Source organism: Notolabrus celidotus, chromosome 7, assembly GCF_009762535.1.
Source record: "Notolabrus celidotus isolate fNotCel1 chromosome 7, fNotCel1.pri, whole genome shotgun sequence".
NCBI lineage: Eukaryota > Metazoa > Chordata > Actinopteri > Labriformes > Labridae > Notolabrus > Notolabrus celidotus.
This window is the reverse complement of record NC_048278.1, coordinates 8,170,947-8,189,011: the sequence shown is the minus strand read 5'-3', so window position 1 is coordinate 8,189,011 and position 18,065 is coordinate 8,170,947. Positions and strand designations below refer to the sequence as shown.

The window sequence follows — 18,065 nt, the reverse complement described above, 5'->3', positions numbered from 1 at the left end:
GATGATTGGGAGCTGTCCCATTAAATCTGCAACACCAACATAATTTCAATACAGCTTTTGTCCAAACTAAGCAGCGTACAAGACGTTATTCAAGTATGTAAATAAATCAGAGTTATGGCTTTAATTTTGACGATGGAATCACCGGTGCTATTCTGCTCAAATTGCTTCTTTAAGATAAGAAACTTGTCAGTTAGACAACCTGGATTTTTTTTTTTTTATTTCCATTTTTTAACATGAACCTCCAATGTGGTTATTAAATAGCTCTGAAAAATACTTGCAGTGGAGGAAGGATCATTTACAGCTTAAAAGTCTAATTTCTCTCAAAAGACTTCACTTCACCATCTGGTCTTATAATATGGTGTTCTGCCAACTCAGGTGCTGCAGGATATGTATACAAGGGAGACCATGGGACAAACTATCACAACACATGTTCTAAATGATCTTAAATGATTTTAACAACATTGTGTGCAGAGATGTACCCCTGAATTGCAGCAAATCCTTAAGCAATACAGTCTGTTACTATAATCAGTAGCAGTAGTAAAATTTTGCACAGCAACTTCTCACCTCCGCACAAAAATCTGGCATTTTGTAAACTTGAGAGGATCAAAAGGTGGATAACCCCTCTCCAAGATGTTGTTGGCGTAAACGGACCGGACTGCTCCAAAGCAGCATATCATCCACAAGGTAAACACGTCACTTTTGTTTCATATTTTCCTCAAAATACTGGCTCCACTCTGCTCAATTGTCTGCATGTGATGTAAACAACTCCTCAAAACTTCAGGTGATGGAATTATCACGTGACACAACAAAGCGGTAGAGAGATTTGTTATTAATACTTATCATTATCAATTTCATTCTCTTTTTAAATCCACAGAAATCAGCGTTTCATTTATGCCAAAAGTTAACAAGCTGATATTCTCATAAACACCCATCCCACCATGTTTAAATTATATTCTACTTCAAACTGTTGCAATGGCTTCCTCTGACTGAGGAAGACTGTCAACTCATGCAACCATCATCTTTTGCAGTCCAAGGTGACTGAAGGCAAAAGAAGCATCTAAAAACTGTAATCATGTGAAGTGTGTGTGAAAAATGTCAAAGCTGCAGTGGCGGGGAGAAGCCAGAGCAGTGTCATCTCGGCAACACAAAAACCACTTCCCTTGACGTGTCATTAAACTGCTGCAATCTGGACACACCCTATCATAACACTTTCACTTTGGACACCTAGCTTCAGATCAACAGGTGTTAAATGTTGACTCAAAGGTCAGGAGCTAAGAGCATCTTTGGACCATACTCAAATATTTGAAAGGCTCTGGGAGACTCTAAAAATGTAATGCTATTTTATTTAGATGCTGCGATTGTTCTTTTACTGCATGGATCATCTGCTCAAATTCAAAGGGTTAATTTTACCTGAAGCAAACAGGTGAAAACAAGAGGAAGGAGGCTGGAGGGGGGTTATATTATCACTAACTAAACACAGAGGCTCTGCTACTGTATCTGAATGGCATTATTAAAAGGTACATTGCATTTTTCTTCTATATACATCAAAGTTTAGATAAGGGTGTAAACTGCCCATTGAGTACATTATCATGTTGTAATTACAATAATTAGGGTGCATTTTTTTAGCCTATGTAAAGCTGAGACTCTGAACATAACTTGGTCCAGACCAGGTTGGCTTTGTGAAATTAGTTAGCATGGTGATCTAGCCAGGTTCAAAGAGAACAAGCCACATTGAAAACATATGGACCTGATTTTTACTTGAATCTTCTTTATTTAGACGTATTTTTGTGTTTCAGCAGTATTCAGGATGAACACTGGCGCCGCTGCTCATCGCTTTCAGTGCTTCGTACTTTCTGGATGCGACTGCAGTGACTCCGCCTCCTAGGACATCGCTTGCTTTTCCTTTATTGTTCATTTTTAACTCCTTGTGACCTCTGACCTCAAGGGAGTGGTTTTCTGTTTGGGTTTGTGAGTTTAGAGATGGTGTTTTCCCTTCATGGAAACAGTATGGACATGGATTGTGACATGGATAGTACTTTCTACTGTGTGTGTGACACACTGCAACACATTTGACAGCTACAACTCCCACCTCTGTACAGCTTATTAAATCAAATGAGTCTCCTGTGGACCTAAAGGGACAAACAGGGAGCCATTCAGCTGTTATAATGTGAAAGCCAATTAATAGAGTGAAAAGTTAAGTAGGCAGAAATACAAAAAAATCATCATTGACTGAATACTAAAACATTTGAGGAGGTCAAGTCCTGGAAAAAAATATCAGAAACCCTTTCTTGTTTTTTCATTTATGTATTTTTCCCTTTAAATTGTATTTTCTGTTGGAATGTTAAAATAAATAATACTGTAAAATCTACACCAAAAGTTATTAATAACATTTAAAATAATTAATAATAACTAAAAATAATTACTATACTGAGTGATTTAAAACACAGCATATGATCAACTGAACTGTCAAGGAATGTTTGAGCAATGATCACACCATAGAAGATCAGTGTATTATGTTAAACCTGATCCCCATAGTAAGACAAAGCAGACACCTCCCACACTGCACGGTCCACACACACATTAGAACTTCTCACTGCGAGCATCATGAGGCCTTCATGTAGAAACACAGTGAGGACACATTCAGGTGCAGAACCTGTAGATGTAATCGGTGTACAATAAACTCAAAGCGCAACACATCACAATGCAAAGACAGGTATGTTTCACACACGGGATCTGCTGCTACTGTTGAGAACTGGATTCTCTGCTGCTGTAAAAACAGTTCACATCAGTGTTGGCGTTAAGTCTCAGACTGAAACTGTCCGAATGCAAACCACACGCAGGAGAGGCCCCTCCATACGCACAGAGAACCGCGACCTCAGAGCCATGTAAGCCTACGCCTACTGAAGGAAAAAAGGATCACCCTGCACATCCCCTGAGGCTATATGGACCCAATCCGATTGAAAGGGGGTAAAAGTGGAGTTCTTTGTACCAACGCCTTCTTGCCCTCCTCTGGCAGCTGAAACAGCGCTGCACACCCACCCTGCGCCTACTCACTGGCTTCAGAGTCGCCTCTCTACTCTCCCATCCTCCAGCAGCAGCAGATGGAAACTCGCCTCTCACCACCTCCAGGTGATCCGCTGCGGGATCACTGACTGGCCCACCGAGCACCGTGCGCACCCGGGGCCATACAGCCTGGACCGCCGGGGTTATTTACATGGTGGGCCTTCTTCCAGTCTGCATCTAAAACATCCAATCTAACATTATCCCTCCCAGAACGTCAGAATTATCAGAAATTGCATTGCAGTGGGTTAATTCCTCCATCAAATAAAACTATCCGATCAATTCACATTCCTAATTGGCATTTCAACACACAAACCTACAATGACAGGTAAGAAAAGGCTGTACTGACACACAGCCTCACTGCGCAGCTAGGCCTATATTTTGGCCAACACTCAAAACAATGCATTTGGATACCGTTTAAAATCCGTTATGTCATCGTTAATTGTTAATATCAGCAAAACCACTATACTGGCTGTGTGAAAATTTTTTGCTCGACAGCCGACATGCAACGCTGCCGTCAGACCGCGATGCTGCAAACACTCTGCGTTGTTCATCTGGAGCCTGCGGGGCCTTATGATAACATTCCCCCTAAATGTGTGTGCTGCTGGTGTACAGGCAGATTTAAACGAATTTGAACGGAATATTTTTGGTATTTGCCCGGAGACAAAGCCCTGGACACTGATGGGAGCCAGTGAAAGCATAAATCCTGAGGAGAACGGTCGAGAGCGCGTCCACAGCCATGTCGTTGAGGTGGGGAGGGGGGACTGAGGAGGGGGATACATATCTACATTTTTTGTCATTCGACTTTGCTTACCTTCTCTTGCCTTCAGGAGAACCGTGTTGGCCACGATATTTTCAATCTCCATTGTCAGAATGTGAATCCCGAGGAGTCGCGATACATTTCACTTAGCGGAAAAAAGAGGGTTTTTCTGATCGAACGTGCCGACGACGGTGAGGCAGTTTTACGCGCACAGGGCGAGCGCGGCTCTGGCGCATAGTAGGTGTCTAACAGTGGTCGTCGTTCTTTTCCATTACAAGGCGCTTTGTCGAACCATACCAACGGAGCCCTACGGTGGTTCCGACGGGGCTTGTTAGCATTCACAGCCTGCCTCTCCTCGCTCTCTGCTTGCTTTCCTTCCTGCTTTGGCTCCCTCTTCCTCCTCCTCTTCCTCCTCTTCCTCCTCCTCCTCCTCCCTCCTCCTCGCCCCTCCTCCGCACGACTACCCAAGGAGAGTAGGAGGGATCAGTTTACAACCAATGCAACCACACACACACTTCCACACACACAAGTGGCTTTCATACAAAAAATTTCTTTGGTATAGTCTCATAAAACATTTTGAATTATGTAATTTATTCTGGGGCACTTCCATTTGGATTATTTATTTAATTGGGGTACAACCCCATTACATTCTATCATACAATTATCTTGCAATACTATATTATGTTATATTACATTATTATTGTTTACTACAACTTACGGTCATATTATATACCCATATTCATTTATTATATTGCTTAATCTGTCATTACCAACCACAATCCCACCATGTCAGCCTGTCACTACTGACACACTTTTAATACTGCCTGTAATTACTGCTATTTAATCCATTTGTAACATTTGTATTTATCTTAATTCCATTTGTAGCATTGTATATATCTAAATTATATTCTATCTTTATTTATCTATTTTTATTTTTACTTATTTTATTTTACTAATTGGAACTTTTTCTTGATTGTACTTGTGTCTGGGTTACTGCAACAACTGAATTCCCCCACCACCACCACCACCACTCCTACCACAGGGACAGAAGCTGGTTGAAAACAAGAGGCTCTTTTTTCCTTTCAACAATTAGAAAATTATATTAAATGAATCTGTTATCCAAACAAAAATGATCTATCATAATTAAGGTAACTGCGATACAACCATTTCATGTGCTGTTGGCTTACAAGTAAGTCATTGACCACAGACTCCAGATACAGACCATTTTGTGTAAACAATAATGAGAGGGTTTTCAAGTTGTTACATTATGCCAATGATACAGCTTGGAGAAAAGAGATAACACACTGTCTTTCTCCTCCTGTGAGGGGAAAGCCAGTGTGACCCAGCATCCCACTGTTCTTTTTTTATCTGACCTTTATCTCAACTTAACCCTTCGCTGCTTTGAAAAGAGCAGTGTGTGTACAAAGGAGAAGAGAGAAGCTTATGATCACATGGAACTTTTAAACATATGTGAGATTTGTTCTTGAAACAATTAAGAGATTGAAATGAATCAATGTGATAACAGGGAGGAAAAAAAATAGTTGAAAAACAGGACATTCTGCTATGAGGGTCTTAAGGGCATAACGTAGCTGGAGGCCCTCTGCACCAGACTGTTAATATTGTTAAATGTCAAACATTACTGACTGTAGATTTGATTTACTCGCTGACTTTATTGACACAAAACACGTGTCAGTTACTGGATTTAGTCAAATGGGCTCTAATGGGTTTGCTGTTGGACAAATATACAACAAAAGAAATTCAGAAGATGGTGAAGCTTTTTGTTAACTGTGTCTGAACATAAAATAAAAAACAGGATGTATATTTTGGTCCTATACCAACCAATCTCACTAAAATTAATGCCCAGAAAAACAGGAATATCACAGGATTGAATAGGAGGAAACATCATGTCATTCTACTACACCTCAATCCAGTGTTCCCATCTATCTCAGGACTTAACCTTGTACAATACAAAATAAATGTATGTTAGGTCTACAGGTAGGTGCCTATATCTTCATCACTGCAGCTCTGTCGTCATCATAGGACTATTTGTCCACAACAACTAAAAACACTATTGACAGCTGGTATCACAGATGGTCTATAAAACTGTATATGCAATGCTGCCATCTAGTGGTGAATTGTGCATACATTCATCAGTACTATGATAGTGTTTTTTTCATTCTATTTTATCTTAATAATTGATAGGACTGAAAGCACTTTTGTTATTACTCAAAGACGCTTGATATAGTGCGCAAAGAAATGTAAGACATATGGGTTAGACAACAGTCATAGAGTGTACATGCAGTTCTGACATTAAATGTAGGGTAGGGTGAGCTCCTGTGATTTTTTTTAGCAGTTACTTAACATGCTGAAACAAATAACCATTCCTCTTTATGACCTACAAAACAAATGAGTCTATCCGAAGGATGTTAAATTAAAAACATTGCACACAAATGTACAGGACATGATAAGAAAAGAGAAAAGAAGTATAGCATGGGCCATGGGGTCGCCCAAATCAATACAAATTGAGATGAGCTTTAATACGGGGCATAAAGAAAATACTGATTAGAATAAAGGCCTTAAAAAACGTCAGAGGCTATATCCTTTATTTTGGACAAGAATATGGACCGTTAAACAGATGATAAAGGAAAAAAGTGACAGTGAGATCTAAAAGTGGCCGATGGCATGCCACTGAATATTTTTCTGCATAGTATTGGGTATTACATGAGCCATAGCTGATGGTAAACCAGTATTTGTTGGGATAATGAGGGAGATATGTTGGTAAAGAGTGGCACTGCCAAGATGAGTAACACCTGACCAAAAAACACAGACAAGCTGAAGGCCACTATCAAAGGATAGGCCTCAATAACCCCATAGCAGTGCCACAGGCTGGTCGTCTTCATGCCATGTCACACTGATGCAGTAATTTGTAGGAAGGAGCCCCAATCAAGTATTGAGTGTATGAATGATCATACCTCTCAGACACTGGACAGGGCAGGACAGCAGTTTTGGAGCCAGGATTGGAAGACACTGACTCTCTCTTGGCTTCTAAACAAGCCCGTCAGCAGCCAGCCACATGACCAGCCGATCAGCAGCAAGCAAGTGGAGAAAAATGGATGTCATAAAAATGGTGACACTAAAGGCTCTTTTGGCCTGAGGGATAAGAATCCTGCATGGCTAATAGCACACAGATGACAGTTACTTATGTGTAGGACATTGAGTGCTTTTTTTAACCTTTCATCCTCTATGTTATCTAGATCTGGATCATGTGCATACTTTGGGGTTCATCCTTGCTGGAGTTTTCAGAGCCAAAGTGGATCCACAGAATCCCTGTGGGATGCAGACAACTGGCAGAGAACGAATCTGTGCAACGATGTGAAAACTTCCACATTATCTTCAGGATTATCTGCTTTCATAACCAACTTGACGGACCATCTTAGGAGCAAAGAGACAAGCTAGCTGCAATCTGGAGAGGATCGAACAAGTGGGTGCACCTCCTCTGTTTTACAACCCTTGGCCCACAGTGATTGTTGATGGGCAGATAAATCTTTAATAAATTCAAAGAAACAGATTTAGTTTAAACTGCTGGGTATCTTGTGAATTATTCCACTAGGCCCATTTTATTTGTATCAATATTAACCTAAAAGTAACTTGCACTATCAGATTAAAGTAATGTTTTATAATATTTGCCTCTGAGATGTAGAAAACCAGAGGCATGCGAGCAGAAGTTAAATTCTTGAGTAGGCAATCATTTGTTCCTTTAAACTGCACTTAAATACTACATTTAATGCATTCGTAAATTACATACTAGATACTAGGGGACAAGTGATGATGATCACACTACAATAGGTAATAACAGTAGTTACTTTAATAGAAATATGTCTGAGTATGAGGTAAGACTTAGTTAGTTACACTGCAAAAACTCAAAATCTTACCAAGGGAAATTGTCTCATTTTTAGTCAAAATGTCTTATCCCTCTTGATTTAAGATAAATTTTCTAAACAAGTAACATTTGATCAAGATAGAGGGACTTGTTGTGCATCTTAAATATCTTGTTAAGTCAAACAATCTTGAAATGATCTTGTTTTGAGTTGTAATTCAGAAGAAACAATGTTTATTTTACATTTCATACATTTTTCAAGATGAGATCTTGTTTGAAGAAGATGGATAATCTTGATTTAAGACGAACACTTGATTTAAGTAAATGCATTTTATTGGAGAATCTATCAGAAAACAGCTCCATTGATAAAAGAAAGAGAACGCAATGAAACACCTTCTTTAGAACATGGCTTATCCTAAAAAACAACATGACTGAATTAGTATATCCAGCTCACTATGAGAAGACATTATATCTCAAAATGCTCAAATTAAACTTTGTAATCTTATTTCAAGTGCAAGATAATCTTAAACCTAGAGAAGTGCCGCTATAATACAACTCAAATTAAGGTGAATATATCGCAAATGAAGAACATGACTTAAAATGTATTAGTGCAGAAATCTTTTTCTGAGTGAAAAAATACTAATTGTTAGCATTCCTGGCTTATTCTGAGACACTAAGCTTTAAAATACTGGTTAAATATGGCTTAGAACAAGTTTTCCCTGCTAATTTTAAGATCACGGTTTTCTAAATATTCCGTCTTATTTTAAGAAATCTTACCAAGCAAATTTTCACTTGTTCTATTGGCAGATTTTTTTTGTTGCTTATTTCAAGGTGAAAGTACCTTGAAATAATTTGTTTTTCTCTTGTTTTTGGAGGGGCATTTTTTCCAGTGTGACCTTGGTTGTGAACATAATTAATGGATGTGATACAGAAAAACAACATTTGATTTTTGAAAGTATGCTTTTGTAAAAATAATAATAATAATAATTAAGATTGAAAAAGGAATGTATACCCCTTATGCAAGTTGGAAGTTTTGGAAGTAGGCTACTGTAAATGTAATCATGTTTTATCTGGGAAGGACTGTCCCCTCAAAGTTTTGGTTTTCATGCTGCCTTTAAGATGATTCACATTGTATTTATGTTATTCCCTAACAGGCCTTCGTCTGAGATGTACAGAAGCCTGCAACTTAAAGTGTTTTTATGTTACATTTAATTATCATGTGAATAACGTGATTGCAGCAGTCTGCTCAGAGTGTTGCTATTTCCTGACTGCGTGAGTTTTCACGTGACCACTCAGAGGACGGCAGTGCGCGCTGGAGGCAGACACTGGAAGCAAAAGGAAACACCGTTGTGTCAAACTTTGCGGCTGTTATTTCCTATAAAGAGAGAGTGGACGCCTTTTTTTTATTATCAAAGATGTTTGCACTCGGGGAGAAGATGGAGTTTCTCATCGGAAACCCTTATTCGACGCCTGTCGGTCAGAGAATTGGTAAGTCTGTTTTCTTAACGTTATGCCAGGTATTTTCCTCCCTTGGATCAAATTTGTAATAACTTCATATAGGCGAAATTAGCAATTACGCGTCTCGCCACCTGAAACCACAGTGTCTGTAATGTAACACGTTAAAAATACACTTTCTTTTCCATTTTCCAGGAAGAGAAATAATAAACTCCAAATTTCACTAAACCTCAAAATAAGTTTGTAAAGCCAATGACGTGACAAAGGCGGGTCTTAGCTCCTTCATTCCACCGTGTGATTGGCTGCTGCAAGTCAAGCGACAACTCATTCTACGAATCGGAGAGTCACCAACTCTCACTTCCTCAATCACTGATGCATTTCTCCGAGCTACAGTTTGCAGAGTTCACACTTTTACACCGACACAGAAGTGTTACTGAACCTCTGCACCAACCATGTGTGCTGTCAGGAGATTACTTGGCTGCAGTGTTGGTTCATGATAGCACTAGGTTACTTTTGAACCCATACACAAGTAAAGCTTGAACAACAGTCATTAATAGGCCAGGGGGCTGACGTTGAGAAAGATGTGTAATCACTCATCACATTCATCATTTGTGGGAACAATGTTGAGCAGCCATCCCAAGACATCCCTCCTCTTATCTCCTCCACTGACTTTCTCACACATTCATGTCAGAAAGGCTTTAGCAACTTCTGAGAACAGAAGCAGCTGACAGTCACATGAAGAGGAGGGAGCTGGGGAAGGAGAGACGCAAGGGAGGGAGTGGATGTGAGGAGGGCTAGAGAATCAAAAGGGATTGGAAAAAGCAGGGATAAGAGTTTAGAAAAGTGTGGGGGTGTTGGTGGAAAGGAATGAAGGAGATTTAGAGACTTATGAGAAGCCAGTGAGGGGTGAGCGCAAAGAAAGCTGGCTTTGGTTGCTAAATAGTTTAGAGGTAAATACATTTTTGAACTGGACCCCATTTTCAGCTGGCTTATTGCCATAAACAACGAGTTTCTGGGAAATCAAAAGTACATGAAGTATATGACTTTGTTTTATTTTTGATGTTATAAAGCAGGAGTGAACAATTTTTAAATGCGGTGTTGGCAGGTTCTTCAGTCAATCAGAGTTGTTCCATTTTAATTCAACAACATCTACACAATCCTGAAGCTCTGTATGTGTTAAGCCTCTTTATAAAGAGCAAGACAATTTTCTTAAAATCTGAAAAGTTTCCATAACAGTTTACTGAGACAGAGCTCAACTTTAATGCTCTGAATCCTTTGGATGTGTACATTACAAGACAACAGTCATATCAACTGACAAGCTTGGAGACCAGACCAGACAAGAGCCATTTTCTACGGCCTACCAAATGGCCAAAATATCTAACAATGATAGTTTAACTTGGGTTGTTTAATATTTAAAAGAAGTTTGATGCAACCTCACCAACAAAAAATGCCTCTGTAAAATGATTTGCCTCCTAAAATTCCCCGATATGACAAAATCAGCCTCCATCTGCAGACAAATATGAAACTATTTCGCTGTGGGCTTTATGTTGTTTATTGTCTTCTCTTTCTGAACTACATCAAATAAAGTCAAATGATCTGTGTGACTTCCGGTTTTCTTGCAGATATGATGCTAGAAGCAAGCCCTAATCTTGTTGCAAAAAGTTTCTTTCACCATATCAATATGTTATCTTTGTTGACAGAACGATCGCGACCAGTGGGATTCTGCAGTCAGACGACTGGGGACTGAACATGGAGATATGTGACATCATCAATGAGACGGACGAGGGGTAGAGTAATTGCATAAGTAACATGGTTTGCTGTTTGGTTTGTAATGCTACGAGGAATGTCACTGTATGCCTGAGATATTGACTGTTTGAGGTAGAGGGACATGAATAGTAAGGGTGTCAGTTTTTGCCAGAACAGTGTCTCTTTTTCTATTTATTTGTAAATACAAGTCATGAAGCCACTTGTAGATTTCCCTGATTATCTCCCTCATTATCTTATTTTATGAAAAGGAACATTGATTCTTTCCATGTTTGAATATTAAGATGAAAAATCAACAAACTGCTTTACTGATCCAGATGTGTTTGTATCTCCTCCAGGCCAAGAGACGCAGTTAAAGCTGTCAAGAAGAGAATCATAGGAAACAAGAACTTCAGAGAGATAATGTTGGCTCTTACTGTGAGTAATAGTCTGTAGTTCATTGTGTGTAAAGTTTCTATTCATTCTTTCTATTGCGGGGGATTTCAGGGTCCGAGAGTAACATGGAGGCCAGAATGACCTTTGTCCTGATTTGCTTGCGGCCTATAGGAGATGGCTTCAGCGAGTTGCTTACACACAAAATCGTCTCTGAACTCTCATTGTACAATGCTTCTAGAGACAGATTGAATCACTTGGTATATTGTTTTTATGTGTCAGGTTCTTGAGACCTGTGTGAAGAACTGCGGCCACCGTTTCCAGGTTCTGGTGGCTTCACAGGACTTTGTCGAAGGAGTTTTGGTGCGATCCATTCTGCCCAAATATAACCCCCCGACTGCCCTCCACGACCGGGTGCTCAGCCTCATTCAGGTTATTACATTATGTTATTTGACCAGCTTCAAAGTCTTACTCAACTTGTATTTACGGTTAAATATCTACAAAATCCCAACTTAAAAGTACAAAGGAACAATGAATGATGATTTAATGACTGCAGATCAATTTTGGTGTAGGGAGTCCTACTAGTTTCATATGGCTTTATCTGTAATTCAGAGGTCCGAGGGTGTATTAACATTGCTTAGTTTTTAACTTACTGTTGGATAATGTTTACATTCATGCACAATGCAGTTATCTTTCTGCTTTTGTTTCTTAAGTATTAAAATTCATATCTTCTACAAAGCCAGTTGTGTGTTGTGAAAGACGCAGGAATGATGAGATGAGATTCAGGAATGATGCCTTTCTTGTTTCCTTGTTTTCTTTCCTCATGTGATCTTTGTTTCAGCCAGTATACTGCTTACACGACAGTCAGTCTCATTTGGTCAAATGTTCTCACTCCCTCTCACAGTCCTGGGCTGATGCGTTTCGTAGCTCTCCCTCCCTGGCAGGGGTGGTGTATGTATATGATGACTTGAGGAGACGGGGCCTGGAGTTTCCCATGACAGACCTGGATGCTCTATCTCCTATCCATACTCCAAATAGGGTAAGAGTGTCTACAACATAAATAACCTATCAAACCAACTGCATGTAGGGATATCTTACTTTACACTGTACCTGACTGAAAAAAATCACAGTCTTGACTTTATCTCACAGAGTATCCCAGAAAATGGGACAGCCGACACAGCCCCTGAGTCTGCCCCCACACCACCAGAACCTCAAGAACCACCCAGTGTTCCTCCTCAGAATACTCCTCCTGCAATCAATCCCAGTGAAGGACCAGTCACCCTCTCTGCTGAACAGGTACTACACCAGTCAGTTAAAGCCCTTTTTCACAACCTCTCCAAGGTGAGTCCAACTTCACGCTGAAAGGTTAGACTTCATTCCCTTCATTTATATTTTCAGAGCTGAGAGTGTGGAAGTTCTTCCTCAGAAAGGGTTTGATTCAGTGTGCCAAAACACCAAAGCTTTAATTGTTTTAAGGCACTGGAATACCTAAGTTGGTATTAATTAACTCTGCCAATTTACCTGTTGCTTTCATTTAGTAGAAATCAAAGTATTACCCTAACTAACAGTTATTACTAAAATTACTTGAAGAAGGCTTTGTGAATTTTTTGGCTGCTGTTGATTTAAAATACAAAACTTTCTCCTACTCAGGAACAGAAGTTACGAAATGACATTGCGCTCATAAGGGGAATCTCACCTGTGATGTCAGAAATGCTGAATGAGCTGACACCAGGACAGATCCAGCACGACGACACAGAGCTTCTACAGGTTTGCTTGTTTTTGTATGTGTGCAAATGTATGTGTGGGTCTGTCAGACAAATGTACACAGCATCTACTGATGCCGAAGAATGAGAAATGATTTTAGATGAGACTTAATTTAAAGCTAAGGCTACATTTTCTGCATTGTTTTAATGTGTGGTTGGATTGTAAAACATTTATACTGTACGTTTGTGTGCCATTTGTTACAGTCCAGTTTTGTAAACTCTTCATTTCAATTGTTCTATATGGAAAAGTTTTAAAAAGGCATATTTATGTGCGTCCTATTATCAAATAGCTTCGGACGGATTTACATCAAAGTCAATGCCATTATAAGTATTCGATCTCTCCCCGTTTTGTCCAAGCAGCAGCTCTACTCTGTGTGTAAGAACATGCAGACTCGAGTGGTGGAGCTCATCCCCCAGCTGTTGGATGAAGGGTTTATTGAGGAGCTACTTGTGATCAACGATGACCTCAACAATGCGTTTATCCGTTATGAGAGGTGTGCTGCAGTTTTGTTTGGGTTGTGTTTCTGAAATACTACTTCTGACAGTTTTGAAGGCATCTAGTAACTTATTGCTAAATTCATACTAACTGAAGAGTAATTGCATTTCAGGTTTGACAGACTGAACAAGGCACAAATGACAAATAATCAACAAGTAAGTAAGATCTTGGCTCTGTCTTTTGTTTAATTTAATAACAGAACAGGAAACAGAAACCATGACATTTTCATTTCTGCTCTTAAAATATATTCACACACCATGTGACCACCTTGTGTTGTGTCTTCCCCCTAACAGAGCTCTGTCACTAGCCAAAGCCTCATTGACCTCAGTCCTCCTGAGCCAGCAACACTCGACCAACCTGCTGTCATCACAGAAACCAGCCAACCAGCAGTCAGCACATGGGCCGCTCAACGACAATCACCCAGCCCCAGTGGTATTACTTTGTGTAACTTCTGCTATGTATGGGCACACCACCAGATTCACTTGTATTAAATTCTTAAATGTATTTTGTAATTTTCAGCTTTCTGGTAGAAATCAGGATTTTATAGCATGCACAGAGAATGCAAGAAAAGTGTTGCACAACATAAGAACCCAATGGAAAGAAGAAAGAAAGGAAATCCTGTAAGGGAGAGTACAATGTTTTGGAGGTTGCAAGCTGTATGTGTAGCATGGTACAGTGGGGGAATTAATTCATCATTTGTGGTATAATTGGTTAGAACATTATGATATGTCATCGGGTACAAATTTCCTGTTTCTATTGCTCACACAAATACCAATTGGGCATAAATACGGACAAATTTAAGAGCTGTATGACATTACTTTTTGTGCCTTCGTTATTGGATATATGTCTCTTTAAATACATAGATACTCTGATAGACGTTTCAATACGATTGTGGCTTAATAAGTTATCCTTCTTGTCTTGCAGAAGAGGAGGAAGAGTTTGACATGTTTGCCCAGACGAGAGGCAGCTCCCTGGCTGAGCAGAGGAAAAGGTAAATGGTGCTAACTGGTCACAGAAAGATACACATCATGTCATGAAACAATATATGCTCTGAGTAAAAGTCTGAGCCTCATCACTTGTGGTGACTTCATTCAGCTGTAGTATCCTTAAGGCAAGTTTCAACTGGATTAACACAAGACAATGCATGAGAGATGTCTGCAATCTGTGATCAAATTAAAATAGCAAAACATATAAACATATATATATTTTTAATGGCTAATGAATTTAGAGCCTGGCTTCTGAAACTAGAGTGCTTTTGTCTCTAGTCAATAGTTTACTTTATGTCAAAAGCACTAGAAGACATTCTTAAAAACCAACAGTGCTTGTCCCTCAGTTCAATTGTTTGAATGTCTATAGATTTTAGTTCTTCGTCAAAAGTGTCTCAGAATGATTTGATTACGCTAGAAATAACTGAGTTATAACATGTATAATACATACTTAGTGTACTGTATGTTGTATTTAAAAACATCACTGCATTCAAATGTATCCTCAGTGTCAGGTATGAAGACCCAGGAGCCGTAGAGGGACTCGCTGGAGCTCTGGATACAAGGTTGCACGTCACAGGAGGGGTTAGTCCAACACCGTAACATTGATCTGAAAATTAATTTAACCAAACTTTTCCTTTAAAATAACAACTACAAAGTGTAGTGTAAATGTGTCAAAAAACTCTTGAAAACTCTTTTAGATGCCTCCAGCGAAAAACTCTCTGAAGAGTGATATTGACAAATGGTTGTCTTCTGATATGGTAAGAGGAAGTCTGCCTCTCGTGTGGTGTTATTTTGGAGAAAAGAATGTGATGTTTGATTAGTGTAGTATATTCTGTTATCCAATTTGTTTAAGTTGTGTTTTGCTGTCTTTTGGAAATGCAGGCGGATCAGTCTTCAGTAAGCGAGGGAGTGTCCAGTGAAGGTGAGTCCTTTACTATTAGTGCCATTTGTTTAGTAAAATAATGTTTCATCCTTTTGACTTGTGTCTCATGTATTTACATGCCCACTGTCTTTTATTTTTTAGAGTTCGATAAGTTTCTGGAAGATCGCGCAAAATCAGCAGACCATAGCACCCCGGCAACCCGTAGTGTGTCGCCCTCCTCATCCAGACCACCACCACCACAATCTTCCTTCCAACAGGAGAGGTCACATGACCAACTCTTCTCACTTGATCTTAAGGACATTCAAGTTCAATATGCACATACAATTCTTTTAAAACATACCTGGATTCACTCAAATGCTGCCCTGTCAGGTTTTATCTGAAAGCATGTAATGTTGCCTGCTACTAAACCTGACACTACAGAACTGCTGCCGATCAACTCACTGCATTTTGTCCTCGTTAATTCTGCTGTTTGTTATCTCTATGTAAGAATAAGCAACTTTGTGTGAGTGTATTTATGAAATGTCTTACTATAATGTCGATGTAAACCAAGACTTTAATTAGAACATTAGTTTACTGTTTATAATAACTTGAAAAATAAACTTGTTGTAGCCCTATCATTTACTTGGACCAAAGCAGCTGATTTTGAGTAGATTAGAATAAATGGGGCTCTGTCCTACGAAAACAGTTGCTTCGTCTTCTCTTTAAATCCTGCTATTTCAATACCCGAGCTTCCAGGCAGGAGACACACACTCAGAAGCTTGTTTTCTAACTGATTTCAAGGCAGTCTTTGTGTAAAGAGCTGTTGTTCTTTAAGGTCTTGTGTCTGAGACTGCTGACAAAGCTCCAACAAGTCAAGGTCAAATGACTTTTCCCCATTTCATGATTCATGATTGGTGTTGAAAAATTGTTACTCCCTCTTTTTCATATAAATATATCTTCTTTATGATGGCTTTTATATTGTCTTTATTTACATTAACACACACACTGCAGTGATCTTTAAAAAGTGGATTTTTTTTGGATACTCAGCACATGAGTCTACATGAGTCTGGGTTTTAAGATGTGTCCTGTATGTTTTGCTGAAGTTAGACAAAACATTGAATGAGAAGTGGGAGTTCAGGTATGCTGCAGACATGCTCAGTAGTATGTCACTATTTGTGAGAGAAGTCCCTCATTCCTTGATGTTATTGATTAAAAGCTCAAGGATTTCTAGTGGTGGGTACACTGAGTCCCGAATCACCCAAAGGAGAACCCATGATTGAACCAGTGTAAAGGAAAGCAAGAAGAAAATGTATCATTCTTTGGTTCCACCACCAACCTCGGACCATGCCAAGGCTGCTCAACCATGGTGTCTGTCTCTGCTGGATTTATGTGTCTCTTTTATATAGTTCTGCAGAACGTGGCTCTTCTAATTCAACCCAGAATCAACTTTCACATGTGACTATGTTTCAAGAAAAGAAGCACAAAAGCAGGGATTCATCATTTTCTTCAGCTGAGAGCCAGTATACCAGCCTACTTGCAGCCAATCAAGCTGTACACCCTGCCGACAAGCAATGAAGACAGCCAATACATGCCTAAACCAAGACACCGCCGCCCTGCTCACCTCTTGCGTCTTCTGGGTTCCTCTTTTGACCTGTTTTGGATGTCCATAGAGGAGCCATCTGACATCTCTGGGGGTCATGGTGAAGGTGAATCTTTGTGGCATGGTGACTCACTGCCTGCTAAATTGTCCAGCAAAAGCAGTGCCAGAGTAAAGTTTAATTTGAGTGCTTCAATAGAGCTGAGAGAGGCAGCAGCAAACCACAGCCAGAAGCTGGAAAAGGAGGCTGCAGATCTGGATCTCAGCTCTCTGCCCTCACATGTTGCCAGTCATGTCAGAGACTGGTTATTGCAATCAGCCACTTGTGAATTAAGCTACCAATGGGTGGATCTGGGTCCCGCTTTATGGCCACGTTGGATTCGACAGACAGATTGTGTACAATCAGACGGAGGGAGAAGTTGCTCCTTTCCTGGTGGGATGGAGTGTGTGCAAGCTGAGACAACTCACGTACAGATTCTGGCTTGGAACTGTTTGGGGATCAGAGGAGGAGGTGAAATGTCCAAAACAATCAAAACTGAAAAGACTGACGGGAGCATCATGATTGGGACTGGTGAAGTCATGCAGCGGTGTTCATGGAGACAGGTGCCCTATCCTGTGGTCACAGCTTGTAAATGCTCATGCAAATGAATATGTTTCTTGTAATGGACAGATTGTCAATATTTGCTGTGGGCCGAATTTCTGTATTGCATTGCCATTGAGTGCATGTTGTTAAATAAAGCGAAACTGTGTTGTCTAATATTCAAATCCTTACAATTGCAGTTTCATTTTACCTAGTAAAACATTTCATCTATTTTAATGTTACTGGCTAGAATTCAATAAATCACATTTTCTCCTAACAGAGTGTTAATGTGTTTTTCTGTGAAAGTATTTCAGTCACAGTCGCTCTTTTCAAAAGACTTTCGGATTGACACCCAGGCAATAACTTTAAAACCATAATCCCTATTTTGCCTTATGGAATTATCTGAAAAAGCTTGATGTCCTAGCAGTGATCAAGTAATGTGTTTCCAGATGCTTAACCTACTCTCACTGCACATTCTTATCCTAGGAAATCC

At 39.7% G+C, this 18,065-nt stretch overlaps 3 protein-coding genes across 5 annotated transcripts in view; 2 read left to right on the top strand and 1 right to left on the bottom strand.

Moving 5' to 3' along the window:
* Positions 1-4,254, bottom strand: part of grk4 (G protein-coupled receptor kinase 4) — a 49,784-nt gene extending 45,530 nt beyond the window's left edge. Inside the window, exon 1 of one of the 2 annotated variants that reach the window (XM_034688022.1) lies at positions 3,875-4,254. In XM_034688022.1, coding sequence (XP_034543913.1) covers positions 3,875-3,926 — 52 coding nt within the window. In that variant the 5' untranslated portion in view covers positions 3,927-4,254. The remainder of the gene's footprint in view (positions 1-3,874) is intronic. The other variant, XM_034688021.1, reaches the window with a different exon arrangement.
* A 4,726-nt stretch (positions 4,255-8,980) lies between these two features.
* LOC117816432 (target of Myb protein 1-like) lies at positions 8,981-16,359 on the top strand. Of its 2 annotated transcripts, XM_034688689.1 has the most exons (15): positions 8,982-9,185; positions 10,853-10,939; positions 11,255-11,333; positions 11,571-11,720; positions 12,193-12,327; positions 12,438-12,584; positions 12,939-13,055; positions 13,412-13,545; positions 13,660-13,702; positions 13,841-13,976; positions 14,472-14,538; positions 15,040-15,115; positions 15,232-15,291; positions 15,416-15,455; positions 15,558-16,359. In XM_034688689.1, the coding sequence occupies exons 2-15, from the start codon at positions 10,902-10,904 to the stop codon at positions 15,794-15,796; spliced, it is 1,461 nt and encodes a 486-aa protein (XP_034544580.1). In that variant the 5' UTR covers positions 8,982-9,185; positions 10,853-10,901; the 3' UTR covers positions 15,797-16,359. The 2 variants fall into 2 exon arrangements, with proteins under 2 accessions (XP_034544582.1, XP_034544580.1); XM_034688691.1 differs by lacking the exon at positions 15,232-15,291 and having other exon boundaries at positions 8,981-9,185.
* Positions 16,360-16,420: 61 nt separating this feature from the next.
* On the top strand, positions 16,421-17,849 carry LOC117816433 (noggin-1-like). The gene is given in 2 exon segments (XM_034688692.1): positions 16,421-16,895; positions 16,897-17,849. Coding segments are annotated over 2 exon segments (900 nt in total). The 5' UTR covers positions 16,421-16,739; the 3' UTR covers positions 17,641-17,849.
* The last annotated feature ends 216 nt before the right edge of the window (positions 17,850-18,065 follow it).

Coding starts and splice junctions, on each gene's coding strand:
- LOC117816432 (XM_034688689.1), top strand. CDS start 10,902: ATGGAGATATGTGACATCATCAATGAGACGGACGAGGG. Junction 11,721..12,192: donor GGGTGCTCAGCCTCATTCAG/GTTATTACATTA, acceptor TCCCTCTCACAG/TCCTGGGCTGATGCGTTTCG. Junction 15,116..15,231: donor GGTTGCACGTCACAGGAGGG/GTTAGTCCAACA, acceptor AAACTCTTTTAG/ATGCCTCCAGCGAAAAACTC.